The sequence below is a fragment of the Apis florea genome, unplaced genomic scaffold (assembly GCF_048593485.1).
Source record: "Apis florea isolate Af1SG1 unplaced genomic scaffold, ASM4859348v1 contig_3367_pilon, whole genome shotgun sequence".
Classification (NCBI taxonomy): domain Eukaryota; kingdom Metazoa; phylum Arthropoda; class Insecta; order Hymenoptera; family Apidae; genus Apis; species Apis florea.
The window spans coordinates 4,775,529-4,796,003 of record NW_028256746.1 but is presented as its reverse complement, the minus strand read 5'-3'; the positions used below and the strand labels follow the sequence as shown (position 1 = coordinate 4,796,003).

Sequence of the window (20,475 nt, the reverse complement as noted above, 5' to 3'; positions counted from 1 at the left end):
TGTTGTTTTTAACAATCATATTTTATTTTCAATACAAAAATTACAACTTTCATAATTTTATGTTATTGATTATCTTAATTATCTATTTGCAACACGCTTTTTTTTTCTTTGTAAATATTCTTGGATATTGTCGTATTTTCTTTTATATAAAATTGAAAATAAATTTTGTTGAATATTATCCTTTTTTAATATTTTCCAATAATTATTTAATTGATTTAATTTGTAACTTGTTCCATCACAGAGTATAAAATTGTTGTCTTTAAATTTATATATTTTAAATCCAAATTCATCTAATATCCATAAATTATTTTCATAAAGATAAAATTCTATTGGCTCATTATCTGTAATTATAGATTGTATATATAATACTTCAATATTTGATTTTGATGTATTATTAATTATATATACTAGTAATAATGAATTATTATAAAAGCTCATTATAGCTAAAGATGAAGTTGTATCAAATGCTGAAAGTTTTAAATGTTTAACAGGTAAAACTTCAACAGATTCTTCTGAATTGCAATTATGAAGTTGTTCATTAAACTTTTCAATATCACTTTTAGATATTTTATTATGAAAATTAACACATAATAATTCTTTTCCAATCTTGTAATCCCATAATATAAACATTCCATCTCCTCCACAAGATACTAAAATACTTTTATCATGAGGTAATTCTAAAATGTTTGTTACAAATTTTGTATGTCCTAAACAATAGGATACAATATTATATGAATTTGGAAACATGGATACTCTTATTTTTTCATCTCTATCTGTTGTAATAATATATTTTTCATCTTCTGTAATTAATACATCAAGTAACATTGACAAATGTCCTAAGAGTAAAATTTCATTATCAGATTGTTTATTAGAAAAAAGATAAGCATCTCCTGTTTTATCTGCAACAACTATATTATTATTTGGAGTAAATTGCACTTTGCTAGCAGCTCTGGGAAGTATTTTATTTAATAAAAGATTTTGAGTTTTTCTTTCATATAAACACAATTGTTTACGATTTGTACAAATAAAAAAATATTTGCCATCATTTGAAAACATTACATTAGTGATCATATGAAAAGTTTCAATATTTATATTATTATGCACATCAATTTTTTTATCATTTATCAATTTAGGTAAAGAAATTTTTGTTTCCATATCGTTCTTAATATTATATATTATAATTTGTTCATTATTACATATTATAACATCTGATTCGTATATACAAAAACTCATGTTTGCAAAATGAATTTTTGTAAAAAAAATGCAAATAATTTTAATTATTATATTTTGTATATGATTAATCAAATAGTTTATATATACTCAAAAACTATTATATTATTATTATATTATATAAGATTTCAGTTAAAACATCCACTTTTTATATATATTAATTATTAACATTTTTAAAAAACCATCAATTTTAATTTTATACAAAAAATTCCATATATACAATATGATATAGTACTAGTATGTTGTAATATAAATTATATTAATAGTACCAACTTATAAGAAGAAATTATAAATGAATAAAAATTTTGGGGAATCAAATAATTTCAAAATAATATTTTTTAAACTTATACTATTCTTTTTTATTTCTCATATTGTAAATTAAATTAAAATTCATTAAATGAATATTTTTAAAAATTAATGCTAATATAAATATATATATATCATCAATTATATATAAGTAATATTTTTGTATATACTTACGCACATATACTGATATCTAATCTTCTCTAATATCTTATAGTATATGATTGTATTCTAAGCAGTGGATTAATAATTCTTTAACTTGAAAGAAAAATATAAACAAGATGTTAATTAAATTTATGGATATTATATTTTTTAAATATTTTTTGCGTAATAAATTGCAATAAACTAATAAAAAAAATATTTATCATGTATAATAGTTACTAATAGTTATTAAAATGTATAAAATTTATATGATATTTATATGAAATGTGTTATTAATATAAAAGGTAAAAAGATTCTATAAACATTTCATTTTGATTTATATAATTATTAATTAAAATTTTAGTTTAATGATTAATTTTTATATTATTAAAATTAAAAAATATTAATACAGATTACATTAATTTACAGATTAGATTAAAAATCTGATATTTGTAAATTTTTTTATTGAAAAAAATCAAATAAAATTACGTATTTCGATATGTGGAAGCCGTTTGAGGCTGGTAGTTCACCAATTGATTGGTGTGAACGCAATTATAGTATTTCTTCTAGTATTGCAGAATTTATGAATACGGTTTGTATTTCTGTATTTTAAAATGATAAAAACAATTTTTTATTAATAAAAATATTGTTTTTATTGTTTTTATTAATAAAAATAAAAATATATTGAACTAATATAATAATTTTATTATATTTTTATTTACAGCTGAGTAATGTAGTATTTTTATTACTTCCTCCTGTTCTTATGCATCTTTTTAGAGACTATGGTCGATTTATAAATCCTGGTATTCATATAATTTGGTTTTTACTAATGATAGTAGGTCTTAGTAGTGCATATTTTCATGCTACTTTATCTCTTATAGGTAAGTAATAAATTATAGATTTGTAAAATAATAAATAAATAAAGTTATTTATTATTTTATTATAGGACAATTGTTAGATGAATTAGCAATTTTATGGGTATATATGGCTGGTTTTTGTATGTTTCTTCCAAGAAGGTATTTTCCAAATATTTTACACAATGATAGAAAACTTCTTGCTATATGTGCAACTTTACCAACTTTGATTGCAACTGGCTTATCTTTTATACATCCTGCAATAAATGCATTTGCTTTAATGAGTCTTGGTATACCTGCATTTGGATTTATGATCATTGAATTAAAAAGGTAAAATTCTCAATCAATGTCAATATATACCTTTATGATGTAATATCTAATTACATCATCATGCATGCTTTTCTTAAGGACAAAGTCAATGAGAGTTTATAGGTTGGGTTTACGATGTGGTGCTGTATGGTTATTAGCAGTTGCTTGTTGGTTGAATGATCGTTTATTTTGTGATACTTGGTTGAACCTGAATTTCCCTTATTTACATGCACTTTGGCATTTGTTTATTTTTATTGCAAGTTACACAGCAGCTGTACTTTTTGCATATTTTTCTGTAAAAGAGGAAAAACCACAGCAATCACCAATATTAAAATATTGGCCAAAGGATGACTTTGAACTTGGTATACCATATGTGACTATTAAAAGTTATGTTAAACTAGATATTAATACAAATATATAATTATTAACCTAAATTATAAAGGCTGTCTTGCATTTAGATAATGACAAGTGATTTAAAATAAAATATATTATTTATATTACTTATTTAAAAATTTAGTTTTATAAGATTTTTACAAATAAGAAATTTATATACTATAATTTATACATATATATAATATTAATCAATCTTAAAAAATAGATCTATTTTTTTTAAATTGGTACTATTCTAATTATTATTTTTTATATAATTATATATAATTGATAAATCAGTAGATATATTTAAAACATTTTTAGAAGTGCAATATTAAAATAATATACAAAAATATCTTTCTTTTGAAGTGTGAATTCATACTACTGTAACATATTTGTGTATTCAAAAAAGGAATGAATGTAACACTAATTTAGTATTTTTTTTATAACCTTCTACCATTACTGATAAATTTTTGTGTTTATTTTTATAATATGGGTTAAGATATTTTTAAATCAATAAACATTTCTTTTAAAAAATAAAATCTTTATTTAATCTTTATTTAAAAAAATATAATATAATTTCATTATATAAAAAAAATTAACAATTTATTTTTTTTCTCCTCTATAAATAACAACATTTTTATCAGTTTCAAAAATCTTAACTTCATATAAAAGATCTGAATTTGGCATAATTTTTTTTAATTCATTAAAAACATAGATAGCTACATTTTCAGTAGTAGAAATGACATTTTTAAAATAAGGTACATCTTTATCCAAATTTTTATGATCTAATTGGTCCATTAATACTTTTTTCATATATAATTTTAAATCTGATATATTCATGACCATACCTGTTATGGAATCCACAGGTCCACATACAGTCACTTCAACTAAAATAAAGTATAATAAGAATTTGTACATATTAATATAATAATAATAATTACCTGTATAATTATGACCATGTCCCCAATAATTGTTACATTTTCCGTATATTTTTTTATTTTCCTCTTCAGTTAAATTTTCACTGAAAAATATTCTTGTTTATTAAATACAAGATTTTTAGAAATAGAAATAAATAATATAATATATGTATATACTTATGTAAACGATGACAGCTGGATATTACTTCTTTTCTTGTTAAATAAGCGATTGGGCGTTCCATTATATATACTCTTAATAATATAATTTCTTAAAATTTTAAATATGGAAAATTCGAAAAAAATTATTCAAGATTATTCAAAAAATTACTCAATTAATATTCACGTTAATTATATATATTTTAAAATTATTAATATACGATATATTTAATTCTTTAAATAACTTGTTTAGAAATTATATCATTAATTTATAAAATAATAAATAAACTTTGGATTTAAAAAGATCTAATAATGCGACAAAAGTTTAGTGCAAGATGAGATTATGTTACCATTTATCACTCAATAGGTGGTATGAATGACATATATTTAAAAAAATTTAAATAATTTATAAACTTTATTTTTTTTTAAATAAAAAATATATATATTGATATTTAATAATATGATTAAAATAAAAAAGATATTTTAGTTATACAAAATTTTTTTCTTTTGGTATATGACAAAATCTTTCGTAATACTTGTATTATTTCTTTCTTTCATATACTATATACATACATACAAAAAATCAAGAATTTAATGAAAGATAGTAAGAAAAAATATGTATTTCTGATTTTTAATTGATCAATCAATACTAATTTAAATATTATTAATTATATATACAAAACAAATTATTTTTGCTTATATAAATAAAAATATATATTAGAAAAATGCTTGCAAGAATTGTAGACCTCTATTGGCATGTCAGATGAACTAGTAAATCTAAACGTCTGGGGATGATACCGGTAACGCCCTAGATCTTACGACAATCATCTCACGGAATGTGCAATGTTTAATGTATATTGATATAAAAAACACAAAATATCCGTTTAAATAATCATATTGAAAAATGGATAGTAAAGGCAGAAAGATTATTGTTTGTGATAACGGAACAGGGGTAAGGTTATAATTTTATTTTTATTTCTTGATTTCTATTTATCTTATATATTTTATCAAACTTTCTTTTTGTTACTAACAAGATGACATTATTTTGCAGTTTGTAAAATGTGGATATGCAGGAGCAAATTTTCCAGCACACATATTTCCATCTATAGTTGGACGTCCTATTATCAGAGCTGTCAATAAAATAGGAGACATTGATGTGAAGGTATATTTTCTAATTTTCCAGCAATAATAATGTAATATTTATTTTATTTTCAATTAATTATTTAAGAAATAAATATAATCTATAGTTAATATTTGTTATTTTATATTTAATATGTATTTTCTATGTTATTAAAATATATTGCAAATTTTCTTTAAAATAAAATAAATTTATTTTATTCTTTTATATTTAAAAAAAAAATTAAAAATTGAATTGAATATGAATATAAATATAAATATAAATATAAATAATTTTAAATTTAAAAAGTTTGTTTAATTAAACATAAAAATAAAATCATAATTTCTTTTAAATAGTTATTAATAAATTTACTTAATTTTCAGCAAGAATATTGTATTCGTGTAAGTCACTTCATAATATTACACTGTGTGCTCCAGAATTTAAATCCGATTGAAAATGCATTTGTCATTCATTAACCTTGTTTACTAACTAATATTAAAATGGACATTGTACATATTAAAAGTAAGATAGTATTTTTATAATTATTGGAATATAATATCTTTATTGAGGATTTAACTAATAATTGACAATCATAAAATTATATTTTTTATTTCAATGACTTGTAATTATATATTTAATATATTGTAAATTTTTTTTTCTATCTATTGTTATTGAATAAATGTAAAAAATAAAATATTATAGAGTAGAATATTACAGAAAGATTGTATTTTTAATTATATGTGTGAATTTATATATATATATATATATATATATATAATATTTAATATTATTTAATATATTTGTGCTTTCACATTTGCTCTCATAGGATGTGCTTAACATGCCTGTAAGTTTGCATTTTTCAATATTAATATTTACATTTATCAATATTATATTAGCATTTATTAAAGAATTATTTTAAAGCAATAAATAATTTTCATATTTATTCAATATATATCTAAATAAGATTCTTTTAATGTTTTATTTTGTTTTATTTTTATTCATATATGTTAATATATAATAATTTATTTAGTATTAATTTATTTAATATTAGTATGATAATGAGAATATTAAAAAATTGAAATAATGTTAAATAAATTTTTGATAATTATAATTTAGAAATTTTATACTTAATTCAATTCTCAATTATTTCATCAAAAATTAAAATGTGTTATATTATTGAAATATTAACAATTTCTATTAATATGAATATTTTATATGATAACAATATATATAATTATATGTCTTTTATTGTTTCATCATAAGGATTTAATGGTTGGAGATGAAGCAAGTAAACTTCGTTCCATGCTAGAAATTAGTTATCCAATGCAAAATGGAATTGTTAGGTATGTATATGAATATATTTAATCTATGTATATTATAAAATATTTATTGAAATAATTAATAGAAATTGGGAAGATATGTGTCATGTATGGGATTACACATTTGGTAAAGAGAAGATGAATATTAATCCTAGGGAATGTAAAATTTTATTGACTGAACCACCAATGAATCCTATTACAAATCGTGAAAAGATGATTGAGGTAAAATAAAGTTATAATTAAAAATTATCTTAATTTTATTATTTTTAATCTTTCTAATTATAATTGAACTTCTTTAGGTAATGTTTGAAAAATATGGTTTTGCTGGTACATATATTGCAATTCAAGCAGTACTTACATTATATGCTCAAGGATTAATCAGTGGTGTTGTAGTAGATTCTGGTGACGGAGTCACTCATATTTGTCCTGTATTTGAAGAATATGCTTTACCTCATCTTACTCGACGGTTAGATATAGCTGGTCGAGATATTACAATGTATTTAATAAAACTTCTTTTGTTACGTGGTTATGCATTTAATCATTCTGCTGATTTTGAAACAGTTAGAATGTTAAAAGAAAAATTATGTTATATTGGTTATAATATCGAAACTGAAGAAAAATTAGCTCTTGAAACAACTGTTTTAGTTGAATCATATACTGTAAGTAGAATTTATTTAACATGAAATATAAAAAAATAATAATTGTGATAATAACTCATAAACTTTTTTAGCTTCCTGATGGAAGAGTAATAAAAGTAGGTGGAGAGAGATTTGCTGCACCAGAAGCTTTGTTTCAACCTCACTTGATAAATGTTGAGGCTCAAGGAATTGCTGAATTGGTATTCAGTACTATTCAAGCAGCTGATATTGATATAAGAAGTGAATTATATAAACATATTGTTTTAAGTGGTGGTAGTACAATGTATCCTGGACTTCCATCTAGACTTGAAAGAGAAATTAAGCAGCTTTATCTTCAAAGAGTATTAAAGAATGATACTTCAAAATTAAATGTAATTATATAATATTTTATATTTTCTTTGCTTAATTTTTTCTTAATAAATATATTTCTAATGTTTTCTTAGAAATTTAAAATAAAAATTGAAGATTCTCCGCGACGCAAAGATATGGTCTTCATGGGTGGTGCTGTATTAGCAGAAATTACAAAGGATCGTGAATCAGTATGGATAACAAGAGAAGAATATGAAGAAAAAGGTCTTAGTGTATTAAAAAAATTAGGTTCTTATGAACCATAAAAAAAAATAATGAAATATATACAAAAATATATACATTTTTTTATATTTAAAGTTGTTCCAAAGTGCAAAGTTTTTATATTTTATATTCGCAATTCATTTATATCGAATTGTTTTAAGTATCTTAGGCAATGAATATAATCAGAATAATATGATATAAGTTTAAAAAATACTAGATTTTTAAATTTTAAAATTAATTTTATTTAATATATATATTTCTATAAACGTATAATTATATTGGGTTTAAATGTTATTAAATTTAGTTTTCATTAAATTTAATATAAGTTGACTTGAATTTTACAAAAACCAAAAACTATTTTTTGGATATGTATAATGCATATTTGTGAACGATACATTGTAAATATATTGATTATTAATATTTTTTTTATATTCAATGAATACAATTTTTGTCAATAGACTGTATTGTAAAGAATTGTATTGTTTTAGTTTACAATTAATTTGTAATGTCCAATTTAAATATTGTATCCATATAAAATTTTGATTTATTAATGGCTAAAATTAAATAATTAGATCTATGAGTATTATAATGATATTTAACTTTTAATTTATTTTTATTTTATTATACATAAAAATATTTTATATTATTTTAGTCAGTTTTTATATAATTAAAATTTTTGTTACGAAATTTTCTAGTTTAAAATAGTTATTTTTTATATAATGTTTTTAAAAAAAATATTTAAAATTATAGTTTTTAAATAAATTATACATTTTTAATTTTGGCCATTATTTTAATTTACAATAGTTTATAAGAGAATAGAGAAAAATTTTTATATCTCTATATTCTTCTTTGATATTTTGAAACTGAAATTATTGAAATAAAATTCAGATTTCAATATACTGAAAGTAAAGAATATAAGATAAAAAAGTATTTTATATAAAAAATATATAAAAAAAAATGTACATATATATAAATATATGATTTTTTTTAAATTAAGTTGAATAATTTGTAGAAATAAATTTATTTCTTACAAAAATTCTTTGACTTTTAATTTCAAAATTCTATATTTTTTCAATTACATAGTTCATCATTAATATGCACATCAAACAAATTTTTGTTAATTATAAAAAATATAAAATTATATATAAATAAAAGAATATCAAATTATAAATACATAATCTTCACAATGATAGGAATGAACAAAAATTAATGTAACAGATGCAAAGTAATTACAGCAAATCTACAACAGTCTTTATTATGTTTTCCCATTTGACCTTTATACTGTATCATTATATCAATGTATACATTTCATGTATAAATAAAAATAACAATATAATTTGTATTATACAGTTTCATATTTAATTGGATATATAATATAACAATAGATAATTGTGTATATATTCAATTTGTTAAGATTTGTACAAGTGACTTGCGACAGCATTCTGTATAACAATAAAGTAACAAGCTGTTATTTAAAGGAGTAAATATAATTTACAAACAGTGTTTTAGCGCATGCGTTCCGCGTTATAAAGTTATTTTTGGAAGTATATATAATACCCTTACGCTTTAATAAATCACTTTCAATGTAACAGTTTATATTCTATTTTACTAAGCTGTGAATATATACATATATACTATAATATTATAATATATATGTATATATATTACACATCAATGTTAAGCAAATAAAAAAAATAGTATATAAAACACTTTCATTTATATAATTAGGAGAATTTTTGTTTTGAATTTCTATTTTTTAATTTCTGATTTCTTCTTTGATATATTAGTACATTAAGAGCATGGAAATGTTTCGATGTAATAGATGAAGAATTGGATGGAAAATATGAAAATTCTATCAATTATTCTTAGAATATAATTGGTTTATCCTTACACTGCTCAATACAAAAGCTAGTGAAACGTTTAAGGAACTTTGGATACTCCCTTTTATAAACAGCACGTAGAACAGATGCTGGAGCCCATCCACCAGGATTAACTATAGTAAAAATGAAAAATAAAAATAATAAATAATTAATTAGGAAGATATGTATTATTAGTATATTAAATGAAAAATGATATAATACAAACCAACAGAACAATAAGTTATTTTGCATGTTAGATTTTCTCTTTTTATTTCTTCTTCATCTTTTGGAGGATCAATGAAAGTTTGACATACAAGGCAAACAGTTAGATAAACCCTTACACATTTTCCAGTGTTTGGCTATAAATATTTTAATATATGTATATAAAGGAAAAGATGTTTATATATATGCATATATATATATATATAAATTGTTAAAATTGTATAAAAATTTACCGGAAAATCAGGGTGTTCTGTACTATGATTACAAACTATCCACAAATCATGTGCATCTGGATCTTGATCATCAGAAACTCGACGCATATGTGACCAAAATAACGCGTCTCTTTGACTTGCTGGCCAAATTCGCTTATGTGTTTGTAGAAATATTAAAGTGTCTTTGGAAATGTGTTCTACCACAGTCATATCTTCAAGAGTAGCTTCCCATCCTGTTCTGTATTCAGGGCTGAAGAATATTTCGCAAACTTCATGACCCGTAACTCCTTTTACAACATGACAAGCTTTCAAAGGATCTACCACTAAACCATCCGCTTCTTCTTCGCGTCTGTACATTCGCATATCACCATCTTCAGCAAATAATTGCCATCCACCAGCTCCTACTTCAAGACGTGCATAATGCAATTGTTCCATCGTTATTTTTTCTATCTAAAGATGATAATAGTAAATCAAATAATATAACATTGTAACTTAAATAATTAATTAAATTATATTTAAAAACAAATAATTACCTCTGGCCAAAGTCTGTGCTTAACTGCTGACATGATAGGAGTAGTTAAAACTGAAACTGATTTTTGTTTCAAACGATCTCTCAGTTGATTCTCTTCATCAATTTTATCTAATCCAGTTTCCACTGCATCATAGAATTCTTCATCACAGAGAGCACTATGTGGACCTTCCTTAAACATTAAATTGTTTGTTTACCTATATTATTTTTTTTTTTAAATACTTTGTTATTTTATATAATTTAACCTCATAATCTGGACCTCCATGAATAAGAACTCTAGGTCTTGGAGAATCACTTTGCTGCATTGTAACTTGCTCTTTTAGAGCTTTGTAAAGTTCTTGCACTTTTCGCTTTCTTTCAACTTCTTTTTCCCATCTACGACGCCATGCATCTTCTCGTTGTACCATTAATTCCACACAATGTTGTAATGTTGCTAAAACACCTTCGCTTGTTGCTTTAAATGTTATTGCTTCACCCTTAAAGTCTACAGATTGTTCAGCTGGATTAAACATTGTCTCAACTTTATTTTCTGAAACAAATATTTTCTACTCAATTAGAAATAAAAAAAAAAAAAAGAAAGAAACAAAAAATAAACAGTTATTTAAAACATAAAAGAAAATATAAAATAATTGAATATAAAACAAATGAATATATATAAATGAAAATTACTTTATATACCTTTCATGGAAATATTTTTAGCATTTTCTGCACAATTATCAAAATATTTTTGTAAAGTATCAATTTGTTTAATCAAAATATCTCTGAAAGTTTCAAGTTCTGCCAATTTCTCTTTTAATCCTCTAACACCACGTTTAGTAAAACTACCTGCACTTGTAATGGACTGTGTATTTGATATTAGTGAAATGGCACTACCATGTCGTTTCAGACTGTTTTCACTTCCATAACCAGATTCTGACTATATAAAACAAACAAATATATTTTTTAATTTACATTTATTAAATTTATATATATTTAATATATTTTTCAATTTATATAATAAAATTTCAATACCTTATAAGATTTTAAAACATCTACCCAACGTTGCTTTTCTTCTGGATTACTTGCCCTTAAATACCATACCAAGCAATCATTTACAGATACATCAAATCTACATTCATCAAATTCATGAGCCTAATAAAACAAATAATATAGAGTAATATCATAAGTTATGATAAAAATAATCAAAGAAATAAAGTTATATAAAATTGATAATTTTATACTAATTCATACCTTAATATTAGCTTTATATAGACTTATTGAACCTCGGCATCCAAATCCACTGTCCTGTTCAGATTTGTAATAAGATAAAGTACCATCTTTGAGAACAATAAATCTAGTTTGCCAGCCATGTATATAATTTGTCCATTTGGATAATGTACCCTGAAGTTCTGGAACTACAACTCCATCCGAACCTTCTTCATCTACATCATCAGCATCTATCTCTCCTTCCATACATTCGATATCGTCATTGGCAAGTCGAATTGTTTCTATTTCATCGGCCATTCTTACGAGTGAATCTTACTTTCGGAATTAATTAGTTTTAAAATAAATTCAACATACCCAAATAATTTTTAAAGTTATCCTAACGCGGGATAATCTATATAATAATAATAATTATTCTAATGTAGTTTAAAAATTTCAAAATAATAGTAATTGTTCACAAAATAAATTTCAGAACATATTAATCATTAATTATCATACGTAATATTATGTAAAATGTTTTATCAAATAAACGAAACATCAACAGCTTGTATTTTTTGGCAAATAACAAGACTCAGTAGCAAATAGAAAATCAACAGTTTTATTTAAGTAGTATTTTCATGAACATTACATATTTGCTATAATCTTTTTTGATTGGTCACATTCTTGAAAATTGAACATTTTTTTTATAATTCTTAATATCGTTTATTTTTTTAAATTAAATAAATTGTTTTTTTAATAAAAGATTAGTATTAATCAATAATAAAGATATAAAAAATATTGGAAATACAATAATTATATTTCTCTTATTACAAAAAATTAAATTAATATAATATAAATATCGATCACGAATATCGATAATTATCGATAATTATCGAAGAATATATTCTGATTCTGATTTAAAATCTATTTAGAGATTGTTCAGTAGATTGCCGTTGATACACGTGAAGAAATTATGGTTGGATTTATAATTTTATCCTTAAAAATAATGTTTTTCACGTTTTTTTTTATTCTATTTTCTATGATATCAGATGCCACAGTACATAGATTAAATGTTCCCAGAGTCTTATTACCAGTATTTAATGATTTTGCTGTAAATTTTACACTTGAAGTTACTGATGGTGCTTGTTATCAATGGTAATTCCTTTTTTTTTCATAATTTAAATTTATTTATTGTTATTTTATTGTTTATTTATTCAAAATTTTTATTGAAGAATATTTTTATTATTAAAATGAAAAATTGTTATTTTGTTTTGAATATGAAATTGTTATTTTTAATTCGATTATAATATTGTGTTTAAAAATAATTTTATTTAACAATAAGCCAATATTATGATTAAATTTTATTCAATATTTATAAATGAAAATATTAAAAGAATTTATGTTTAAAATTAATTTTATTTAACAACAGGTCAACATCACGATTAGATATTATTCAATTAATTCCTATAAATGAAAATGTTGAAAGAACTTGTTCTTCTGCTATATTGATACAAATAATAACAAGAGAATCTACTCGAAACACTGCAATAGTATTGGCTGAAGATGTTAATAATGGCCAATTTTTAAGATGTGATGTTATAGTTGATGCAATTTTTTCTTTAAATCTTGTGACAACCACAAGAGAATTATATATAGAAGAAGCACCAGAAGCATTTGAAGTACGTGCATATGATGAACAAGGTAAAAATTTTCATTGAAATTTTACATATCCTTAAAAATAAAATTTGAAAATTCAAATAAATTTTTAAAATATGCATATATTTTTCATAGGAAATGAATTTACAACTCTTGCTGGAGTAGAATTTCTTTGGAGTATAGATAATGCTGATAAACATATATCAGATTCTAAAATACCAAATGATGTTTTAAGATTCATGACTTATCAAGAATCACAATATGAAACTCCAACAACAGTTGCTGCATTAGATGCAACTGGTAAAAAAGGACATATTGTATTATTAGAAGGAATAAAAACTGGTACAGCAAAGGTATTAATATTTTATATATTAATGTACATTAAATATAAAATTTCTTAAATAGAATAATTTTACAAAAAATATTTTATTTTAGGTTTCTGTAAAATTACCTTATTTGGAATATAAACATGTTCCACCAATAGAAGTTGAATTAATAGTAATAGCTAATTTAATTATCATTCCATCGGATATAACAGTTATGGCATTTGACAGTTTTAAGTACAAAATAATGCAAGTAAGTATATTATATTTATTATATGTTTTAAATATTAATGTTAATTATTTATTAATATATTGTAATAGGCTCGTCAAGGTCGTCTAGAAGAAATAAATTTACCATCTAGCCAGTATTATTTAGAAGCAGAAAACCCTGATATATTAGAAATTGATAATGATCATGATTTTGCATATGCTAAATCTTTAGGACGTACTAAAGTATTTTTACATGATAAAAATGTTCGAGATGAATATCCTGTTATTTTACCATCTGCTACAGTTAATGTAAATGACGTAGCCTATATAACTCTTGCTGTTTTACCTAATAGAAATTGGGGTTTAATACTTGGTCATACTCATGAAATTGTAATTGAATTATATAATAATAAAGATCATAAATTTCACATTGGAGAAGGAGTTGAAGTATTAACAAAATTAGATGAACATTACTTTGAATCAAAGTTGATAACACAAAACAGTACTTATATTATTGGTGTACCTATAATGTGTGGAACAATGACTATTGAAGCTACTCTTTATGGTATAATTGATAAGCATGGTAAAAAAATTTCATTTGCTTCACATCCTACTACAAGAGCTGAACTTTTAATTCATACTTCAGTTATTGTACAACCTAAAGTACTAGCTGTTCCATGGGATTTTAAGGCTAAATCAAGGTTATTATTTACAATATATTACTTTTTTTCTATATATATAAATATTATTAATAATATTTTTATGAAATTTTATTATATTGCTGTAGGTATGATATTGTATTAAAGGCAAATGGAGGGGATGGATCATATGTATGGTCAAGTAAACATCCTTCAATAGCAACAATCTCTCAGAATGGAGGAATGAGAATTTTAGCGGCAGGAACAACAGAAATAAATGTTGCTATGACAAGAAATCAGTATAATAAAGATACAGCAAGAGTATATGTATTACCTCCCTCTAAGTTAAAAGTAATTGAGTATAACATGGAAATTGCTGTAGAAGAAGTGATTTATCTTCACATTGCATTGTATGGAAAATTAATTAATGGAACAGATTCCAAAGAAATTCCCTTTAACGACTGTAGAGATATTAAATTTGAAACATACATTCCAAATGGTAATTTTATACAAAATGATACTAAAATCATAGAACCTGTAGGAATTGCATGTGCTGTTATAGCAGTCACTAGTGTAGATATTGGAACATCTGAAATAACAGTAGTATATAATGCTAATGGTCAATACTTGACTGATAACATTACTGTATCAGCCTATGAACGTTTAATAGCAATACATCCAAGCAGTAAAGAAAGTTTATTAACAGTGGGTTCATCAAGAAAAATAGTTTTTAAAGGAGGACCTCATCCTTGGTCAAATAAGCCTCAAAGTTATTCACGAAAAATTCAAGTATCTGAAAAAAAAATTGCTGAAGTAATAGAACGTGCAGATTTATCAACTGGATTATATGATATATCTGTTTTTGAAGTAACGTGTCGTTCTCTTGGAGAAGTAGATGTAACATATATAATTTCAAATATTCCTTTACTGCCAAATTGTAAAAATACATATGCATTCGAAACAGTGAAGATTATTTGTGGCAAACCCAGACATATTTATTTTCAACCTGAATTTAAAGATAGTAAAAATTGCCCTATTAGTCTTAACACAGAAAGAATAATGGCGCATAGCGATAAAAATTTAAAACTTATTACAGTAGTAAAGGATGAAGAAGGCAGAATTTTTGATAATATTACAAGTTTACACATTGAATGGAATTTAAAACCCTCAACTATAGGCTTTGTAGAAATGCCTTCTGGTTCTATAGAAGAAACAATTACAGATATGAATGTTATTTTACCAAAAAATTATTATCAAAATATCATTTTTAAGAAACATACTGGTGCTCTTACATTAACTGCTACAATCACTGGTTATCAAAAATATATATTAAATAAATTAAAAATAATACCTGAATGGCCACCTTTTGCAATTGAAACTGAGAGAAAAATATATGAAACTCCTCTTATAGAAACTTCTATAGAAGTAGTTTTAGTTAATGATACTAGTATTATTCCTGATAAATTAATGGTATTAAATGATCCTACTGCAAAATATTATTTACAAGTAAGCCAAGGTTCTGGATATTATGAATTTGTATTAAATGTAGATGATATTGCAGATATTAGATATATAGAATCAACAAAAGCAATTAGTCTTATTCCAAAAAAATCTGGAATACTTTATTTATCTTTAGTAGATCTTTGTTTACCTTCTAAACCAGCTGAAGCTATAATTGAAATACAACAACTTGCAGTAATAGAAATAGAAACAGTGAATAAAATTGAAAAAGGAAAATGCATAGTAGCTGCATTGAAACTTTATGACACAAATGGCCATATTATAAAATTACCATCTTTAAATGCTTTAGAATTTAAAGCAGAAATTGATAATGAATGTATAGAAGTTAAACAATTACCTGCTAGTGAACATGGTAATTCTCCTTACAATCAATTATTATATATGATATATGGAATGGCAGAAGGAGAATCTCAATTAACTTTTATCAGTAAAGGAGCTGAAAAAGAAGTACAGAGTGAATCGGCAACTATTCAAGTCTTTCTTCCTTTGAAAGTTTCCCCAAAAAATTTAACAATTTTAGTAGGAACCATTTACCAAGTACAAACAATAGGAGGTCCATCAAATGCAGAAATTGAATTCTCTACACAAAATAATGATATTTTACATATTGATCATAATGGTATATTTGAAGGAAAGTCAATTGGTCAAACAAAAATTATTGTTAGAGCTATTGGTCTTAATGCTAAAGGCAACAAAGTTATTCATTCTGAGGATTATGCAGATATACATGTATTATATCTTGAAGGAGTGAAAATCATTGTGCCAACAAGTAGAGTAAAAGTGGGTGCAACATTTCCACTTTGGGCTTTTGGTATCCCAGAACATTTAACTCCTCTTATTATAGGTTCTATGCAATTATTATTAATTTTTACATGGTCATCTAGTGATTCTAATCTAATTACATTGCATAATATGTATGAAGGTACTGGTATTAATATTAGATACCAAAATGAGGTATGTTTAAGGGCCAAAGCAATAAGTCCTGGATTAGCAACAATTTATTTAAATGTTACAATGCCATCCAATATGTTAGCTGGTTTTAAAAATGATGTAACATTCACTACATTTGTAAAAATTGAAATTTTCGAAGAATTGCGTTTAACGCATTTAGGATTACCATTTAACGCACCAGTGATATTAATGTCTCCAAATTCTATTTTAAAATTACAAACAAATCGTGACAAATATGGTTCAACAACTTATAAAGTGTTATCAACTTTACATGGAAATGATTCAATGGATTCACATGCTTTAACACCAGCATCTAAAACTATTACTATTGATAAAAATGGCATCATAAAAGCTGGTGAAAATTTTGGAAAAATAGTTATTTCTATCACAAACACAGAAACATATAACTTAAAACAATCAATAACTATTATTGTTGAAGTAAGATTTGTATTATATTAAAATATATTCTAATTACATGTAAATCTAATTAGAAAAATTTTAAAAATTTATATTCTATTTTATATATAGATTAAACCTATTCATTATATGATGTTATCTCTGAAATCAATTTTACGAATTCGAAATGGAGAAGAATTAAATATGTTACCCAAAGGTATGGAATTAGATTATGTTCTTGAATATTATGATAATGTTGGAACAAAATTTCATGCTGCTGAGGTTAATGCTGAAACTATATTAAATCGGGCTGATCTTGCATCATTTATTAAAAATTCTGAAAATGTAGTTACTGTAAAATTTATTGAAAATGGAGACCTTATTGTGAAAACATATAATGAAAAATATCCTAATGCAATGTTTGATTATGTACATATGATGATTGGTGATATAGTTTTCCCCACAAAGGTAATTTAAATATTCATTTTAACTTATATTAAATATTATTGTTTAATATTATAATTGTTTAATTATATGTTAAATAATTATTTATAATTTAAATTTATGATATATTATAGACTACATTAACAGTGGGTGATATAGTATGCTTTTCAATGCCACTTCTATCTTCTGATGGTGATCCAGGTTATTGGCAATCTTCTGCTTCTGAAATATTAACAGTAGATCCTATTACAGGAATAGGTCGAGCAAAAAATGTTGGTTATGCAGTAGTAAAACATAGTCTTGCAACTCATATGCAAGGTGAAATAGAAGTTCATATTCAATCTATTGCAAAGGTATTATATGAAAATTATTAAAAATTATATTAATGTCTTCTTAAATTGTTATTTACATTATATTATGAATGCAGATATCAATTGTTCCATTAAGGGGTCGAAATATTACCGGAACTGAAACATTTAGCGTTCCTCTTGTACTTAAGAGTAAAGATGAACAAGTAAAAGAAAATAATGTACTATCTAGAGGATTAGGTGGTTGTAGAACATTCAATTTATTTACTTTAAATTCATTTCCCTATACGTGTAATATACAATTTGTTTCATCGACTTCGTCTATTGGAGTGAAAGATCTTTTTCTTATCAAACCGCGATTTGATATTACAACTGGTATATTTTAATTTGATTTTATGATGAAATATTATGAAGATAATATATATTAATTATTTTCAAACCGTTCATTGTAGGTTTTTATTATTGTGATATAATTCCAATGGGTTCTCCAAATATAATTTCTAGTACACTAGAAAATCGTATTCAAATAAGTGCACAAAGTAAAGATATTGAAGCTGTACCCTTAGAAGTAACATATCTTCCTCCTGTTTATGTTGACGCCAAAGAAATTGTTTTTATTTATACTCATTCTCAAATTATTCCAACTGCAACACTTGAGATATATGGATTGCAATCTGTATTAGATCATCTTACTGTAAGTTACTGTACTTAATTTTTTATAAAAAGTTATTTTAAGCTTATTATAATAAGCTAAAAACATTTTATGAAATTTGAAAACATATTTATTTATATTAATCTTCTATAGATTGATGTACCAGATGGAATGACTGTAAGTGTCCGGCAATACATTTCAAAATCTACAATGCAATATAAACTTCGTTTAATGCATAATCACGAAGAAATTCAAGGTCAAAAAGTTGTTATTGCAAATGACATTACAAAACAAAATATATCTGTAAGTAAATATATAAAAGATAAATATCAAACTTTAATTCATATATATATATATATATAATTGATAATTTTTTTTTATAGCTTTTTGTACGTGTAACAAAATATGAAAATTTCATCCCATTATCTGGAATTCATTGGGTTGATTATATGTATTTTCATCGTTACACATTTGGAACATTTGCTGTTGTTGTAATTACTTTCTTCTATAGTAAGTCTTTTTTAATTTAAAATTATTTTATAATTTTAATTTATTGTATTTTTTAAATGTTTTTATCTTATTTTACAGTATGGAAAAATAAAATAGCGAATATTGATTTAAATATAAAAAATAAAGCAGTTTTTGGTATGTATATTATTTTAATAACATAATTTTTTTTTACATCTATAAATAATTATTTAATTGAAATTAATTTTTTTATAGTTGATAAATGTCCACCACAATTAAAAAAAACGAGTACTCCATGTTCGCCTACTTTACATACTACAAACATATCAATTCCACGAAGTCCAGTTAGTCCAATAAGACCATTTTCTGCATTTGATCCCGTTTATGGCGATCCTCGTGGTTCTTATTCACCAACTAAACGAAATAGGTCATTAAATACTTCATAAAATATGATAAAGATATAGAGTTTCAAGTTAAAAGTATATTGTATTTATAACAAAATGCATATTAATATAAATTTGTAAACAAATATTCAATTATCAAACTGGTGCCTTGTTATCATAAATTCATTTTTGTTAAAAAATTATTCTTTATGTTGTTTTTATGACGAAGATATCACTTTGCATATTAATAAGATATAAGAAAATGTATATTCTGTAATATATAATTTATATAATTTTATATATAGTAGAATATATACAATAAGTTAATGCAGTTATACTTTTAACATTGATTATTTTTATGATTATTTTGAAATGTAAAATATGTGATTACTAGTCATAATAATTTATATATATATTAATGTTATATTCTATTCATACAATTAAAATATAGTACATATATATAATTTATATGTATATTAATATATATATTTCTTTATAATTTTTAAACATACCTTATTTTTTTTAATGATTAAATGATTTTTTCTACATTTTGTTACATATATTAATGTCATAATGTGTTTAATATTCATTTGTA

General features: G+C 23.2%; 6 protein-coding genes across 12 annotated transcripts; 3 read left to right on the top strand and 3 right to left on the bottom strand.

Moving 5' to 3' along the window:
• Positions 1–2: 2 nt before the first annotated feature.
• On the bottom strand, positions 3–1,512 carry wuho (tRNA (guanine-N(7)-)-methyltransferase non-catalytic subunit wuho). The gene has a single exon (XM_012489187.3). It carries the CDS (start codon positions 1,231–1,233, stop codon positions 79–81), a length of 1,155 nt encoding a protein of 384 aa, XP_012344641.1. The 5' UTR covers positions 1,234–1,512; the 3' UTR covers positions 3–78.
• Positions 1,513–1,584: 72 nt separating this feature from the next.
• bwa (alkaline ceramidase) lies at positions 1,585–3,636 on the top strand. Its single transcript, XM_012489188.3, has 5 exons — positions 1,585–1,979; positions 2,104–2,266; positions 2,399–2,555; positions 2,621–2,858; positions 2,937–3,636. The coding sequence occupies exons 2-5, from the start codon at positions 2,174–2,176 to the stop codon at positions 3,256–3,258; spliced, it is 810 nt and encodes a 269-aa protein (XP_012344642.1). The 5' UTR covers positions 1,585–1,979; positions 2,104–2,173; the 3' UTR covers positions 3,259–3,636.
• A 93-nt stretch (positions 3,637–3,729) lies between these two features.
• purple (6-pyruvoyl tetrahydrobiopterin synthase purple) lies at positions 3,730–5,052 on the bottom strand. The gene is made up of 3 exons (XM_012489189.3): positions 4,304–5,052; positions 4,151–4,230; positions 3,730–4,096 (listed from the first exon to the last, which is right to left on the bottom strand). The coding sequence occupies exons 1-3, from the start codon at positions 4,366–4,368 to the stop codon at positions 3,813–3,815; spliced, it is 429 nt and encodes a 142-aa protein (XP_012344643.1). The 5' UTR covers positions 4,369–5,052; the 3' UTR covers positions 3,730–3,812.
• On the top strand, positions 4,870–8,962 carry Arp2 (Actin-related protein 2). 5 transcript variants are annotated; one of them, XM_012489183.3, is made up of 9 exons: positions 4,870–5,234; positions 5,334–5,444; positions 5,783–5,800; positions 6,226–6,243; positions 6,663–6,742; positions 6,805–6,940; positions 7,018–7,377; positions 7,449–7,727; positions 7,800–8,962. In XM_012489183.3, the coding sequence occupies exons 1-9, from the start codon at positions 5,187–5,189 to the stop codon at positions 7,968–7,970; spliced, it is 1,221 nt and encodes a 406-aa protein (XP_012344637.1). In that variant the 5' UTR covers positions 4,870–5,186; the 3' UTR covers positions 7,971–8,962. The 5 variants fall into 5 exon arrangements, with proteins under 5 accessions (XP_012344637.1, XP_003695579.1, XP_012344638.1 ...); XM_003695531.4 differs by lacking the exon at positions 5,783–5,800; XM_012489184.3 differs by lacking the exon at positions 6,226–6,243.
• A 193-nt stretch (positions 8,963–9,155) lies between these two features.
• On the bottom strand, positions 9,156–12,600 carry cert (ceramide transfer protein). 3 transcript variants are annotated; one of them, XM_012489129.3, is made up of 9 exons: positions 12,309–12,600; positions 11,979–12,235; positions 11,760–11,879; positions 11,427–11,664; positions 10,994–11,277; positions 10,753–10,920; positions 10,241–10,669; positions 10,012–10,144; positions 9,156–9,919 (listed from the first exon to the last, which is right to left on the bottom strand). In XM_012489129.3, the coding sequence occupies exons 2-9, from the start codon at positions 12,198–12,200 to the stop codon at positions 9,792–9,794; spliced, it is 1,722 nt and encodes a 573-aa protein (XP_012344583.1). In that variant the 5' UTR covers positions 12,201–12,235; positions 12,309–12,600; the 3' UTR covers positions 9,156–9,791. The 3 variants fall into 3 exon arrangements, with proteins under 3 accessions (XP_012344583.1, XP_031773525.1, XP_003695576.1); XM_031917665.2 differs by having other exon boundaries at positions 11,979–12,032; positions 12,128–12,551; XM_003695528.4 differs by having other exon boundaries at positions 11,979–12,553.
• Gp210 (nucleoporin 210) lies at positions 12,540–20,364 on the top strand. Its single transcript, XM_003695603.3, has 14 exons — positions 12,540–13,085; positions 13,360–13,631; positions 13,722–13,939; positions 14,022–14,162; positions 14,231–14,820; positions 14,907–17,667; positions 17,758–18,093; positions 18,204–18,422; positions 18,497–18,752; positions 18,830–19,071; positions 19,183–19,332; positions 19,413–19,539; positions 19,618–19,674; positions 19,753–20,364. The coding sequence occupies exons 1-14, from the start codon at positions 12,904–12,906 to the stop codon at positions 19,941–19,943; spliced, it is 5,742 nt and encodes a 1,913-aa protein (XP_003695651.1). The 5' UTR covers positions 12,540–12,903; the 3' UTR covers positions 19,944–20,364.
• The last annotated feature ends 111 nt before the right edge of the window (positions 20,365–20,475 follow it).

What these genes read in the sequence shown, in the direction of transcription:
- wuho (XM_012489187.3), bottom strand. Translation starts at nt 1,233, where the DNA reads ATGAGTTTTTGTATATACGAATCAGATGTTATAATATGTAATAATGAA.
- bwa (XM_012489188.3), top strand. Translation starts at nt 2,174, where the DNA reads ATGTGGAAGCCGTTTGAGGCTGGTAGTTCACCAATTGATTGGTGTGAA. An exon ending in TGCTACTTTATCTCTTATAG is followed by an intron (nt 2,556 to 2,620) that starts GTAAGTAATAAA and finishes ATTTTATTATAG; the next exon opens with GACAATTGTTAGATGAATTA. An exon ending in ATGATCATTGAATTAAAAAG is followed by an intron (nt 2,859 to 2,936) that starts GTAAAATTCTCA and finishes GCTTTTCTTAAG; the next exon opens with GACAAAGTCAATGAGAGTTT.
- purple (XM_012489189.3), bottom strand. Translation starts at nt 4,368, where the DNA reads ATGGAACGCCCAATCGCTTATTTAACAAGAAAAGAAGTAATATCCAGC. An exon ending in AGCTGTCATCGTTTACATAA is followed by an intron (nt 4,231 to 4,303) that starts GTATATACATAT and finishes AATATTTTTCAG; the next exon opens with TGAAAATTTAACTGAAGAGG. An exon ending in ACATGGTCATAATTATACAG is followed by an intron (nt 4,097 to 4,150) that starts GTAATTATTATT and finishes ACTTTATTTTAG; the next exon opens with TTGAAGTGACTGTATGTGGA.
- Arp2 (XM_012489183.3), top strand. Translation starts at nt 5,187, where the DNA reads ATGGATAGTAAAGGCAGAAAGATTATTGTTTGTGATAACGGAACAGGG. An exon ending in ATGCAAAATGGAATTGTTAG is followed by an intron (nt 6,743 to 6,804) that starts GTATGTATATGA and finishes AATAATTAATAG; the next exon opens with AAATTGGGAAGATATGTGTC. An exon ending in ATCGTGAAAAGATGATTGAG is followed by an intron (nt 6,941 to 7,017) that starts GTAAAATAAAGT and finishes GAACTTCTTTAG; the next exon opens with GTAATGTTTGAAAAATATGG.
- cert (XM_003695528.4), bottom strand. Translation starts at nt 12,251, where the DNA reads ATGGCCGATGAAATAGAAACAATTCGACTTGCCAATGACGATATCGAA. An exon ending in TATATAAAGCTAATATTAAG is followed by an intron (nt 11,880 to 11,978) that starts GTATGAATTAGT and finishes TTGTTTTATTAG; the next exon opens with GCTCATGAATTTGATGAATG. An exon ending in CAGAACACCCTGATTTTCCG is followed by an intron (nt 10,145 to 10,240) that starts GTAAATTTTTAT and finishes AAATATTTATAG; the next exon opens with CCAAACACTGGAAAATGTGT.
- Gp210 (XM_003695603.3), top strand. Translation starts at nt 12,904, where the DNA reads ATGGTTGGATTTATAATTTTATCCTTAAAAATAATGTTTTTCACGTTT. An exon ending in GCGATTTGATATTACAACTG is followed by an intron (nt 18,753 to 18,829) that starts GTATATTTTAAT and finishes CGTTCATTGTAG; the next exon opens with GTTTTTATTATTGTGATATA. An exon ending in TTACAAAACAAAATATATCT is followed by an intron (nt 19,333 to 19,412) that starts GTAAGTAAATAT and finishes TTTTTTTTATAG; the next exon opens with CTTTTTGTACGTGTAACAAA.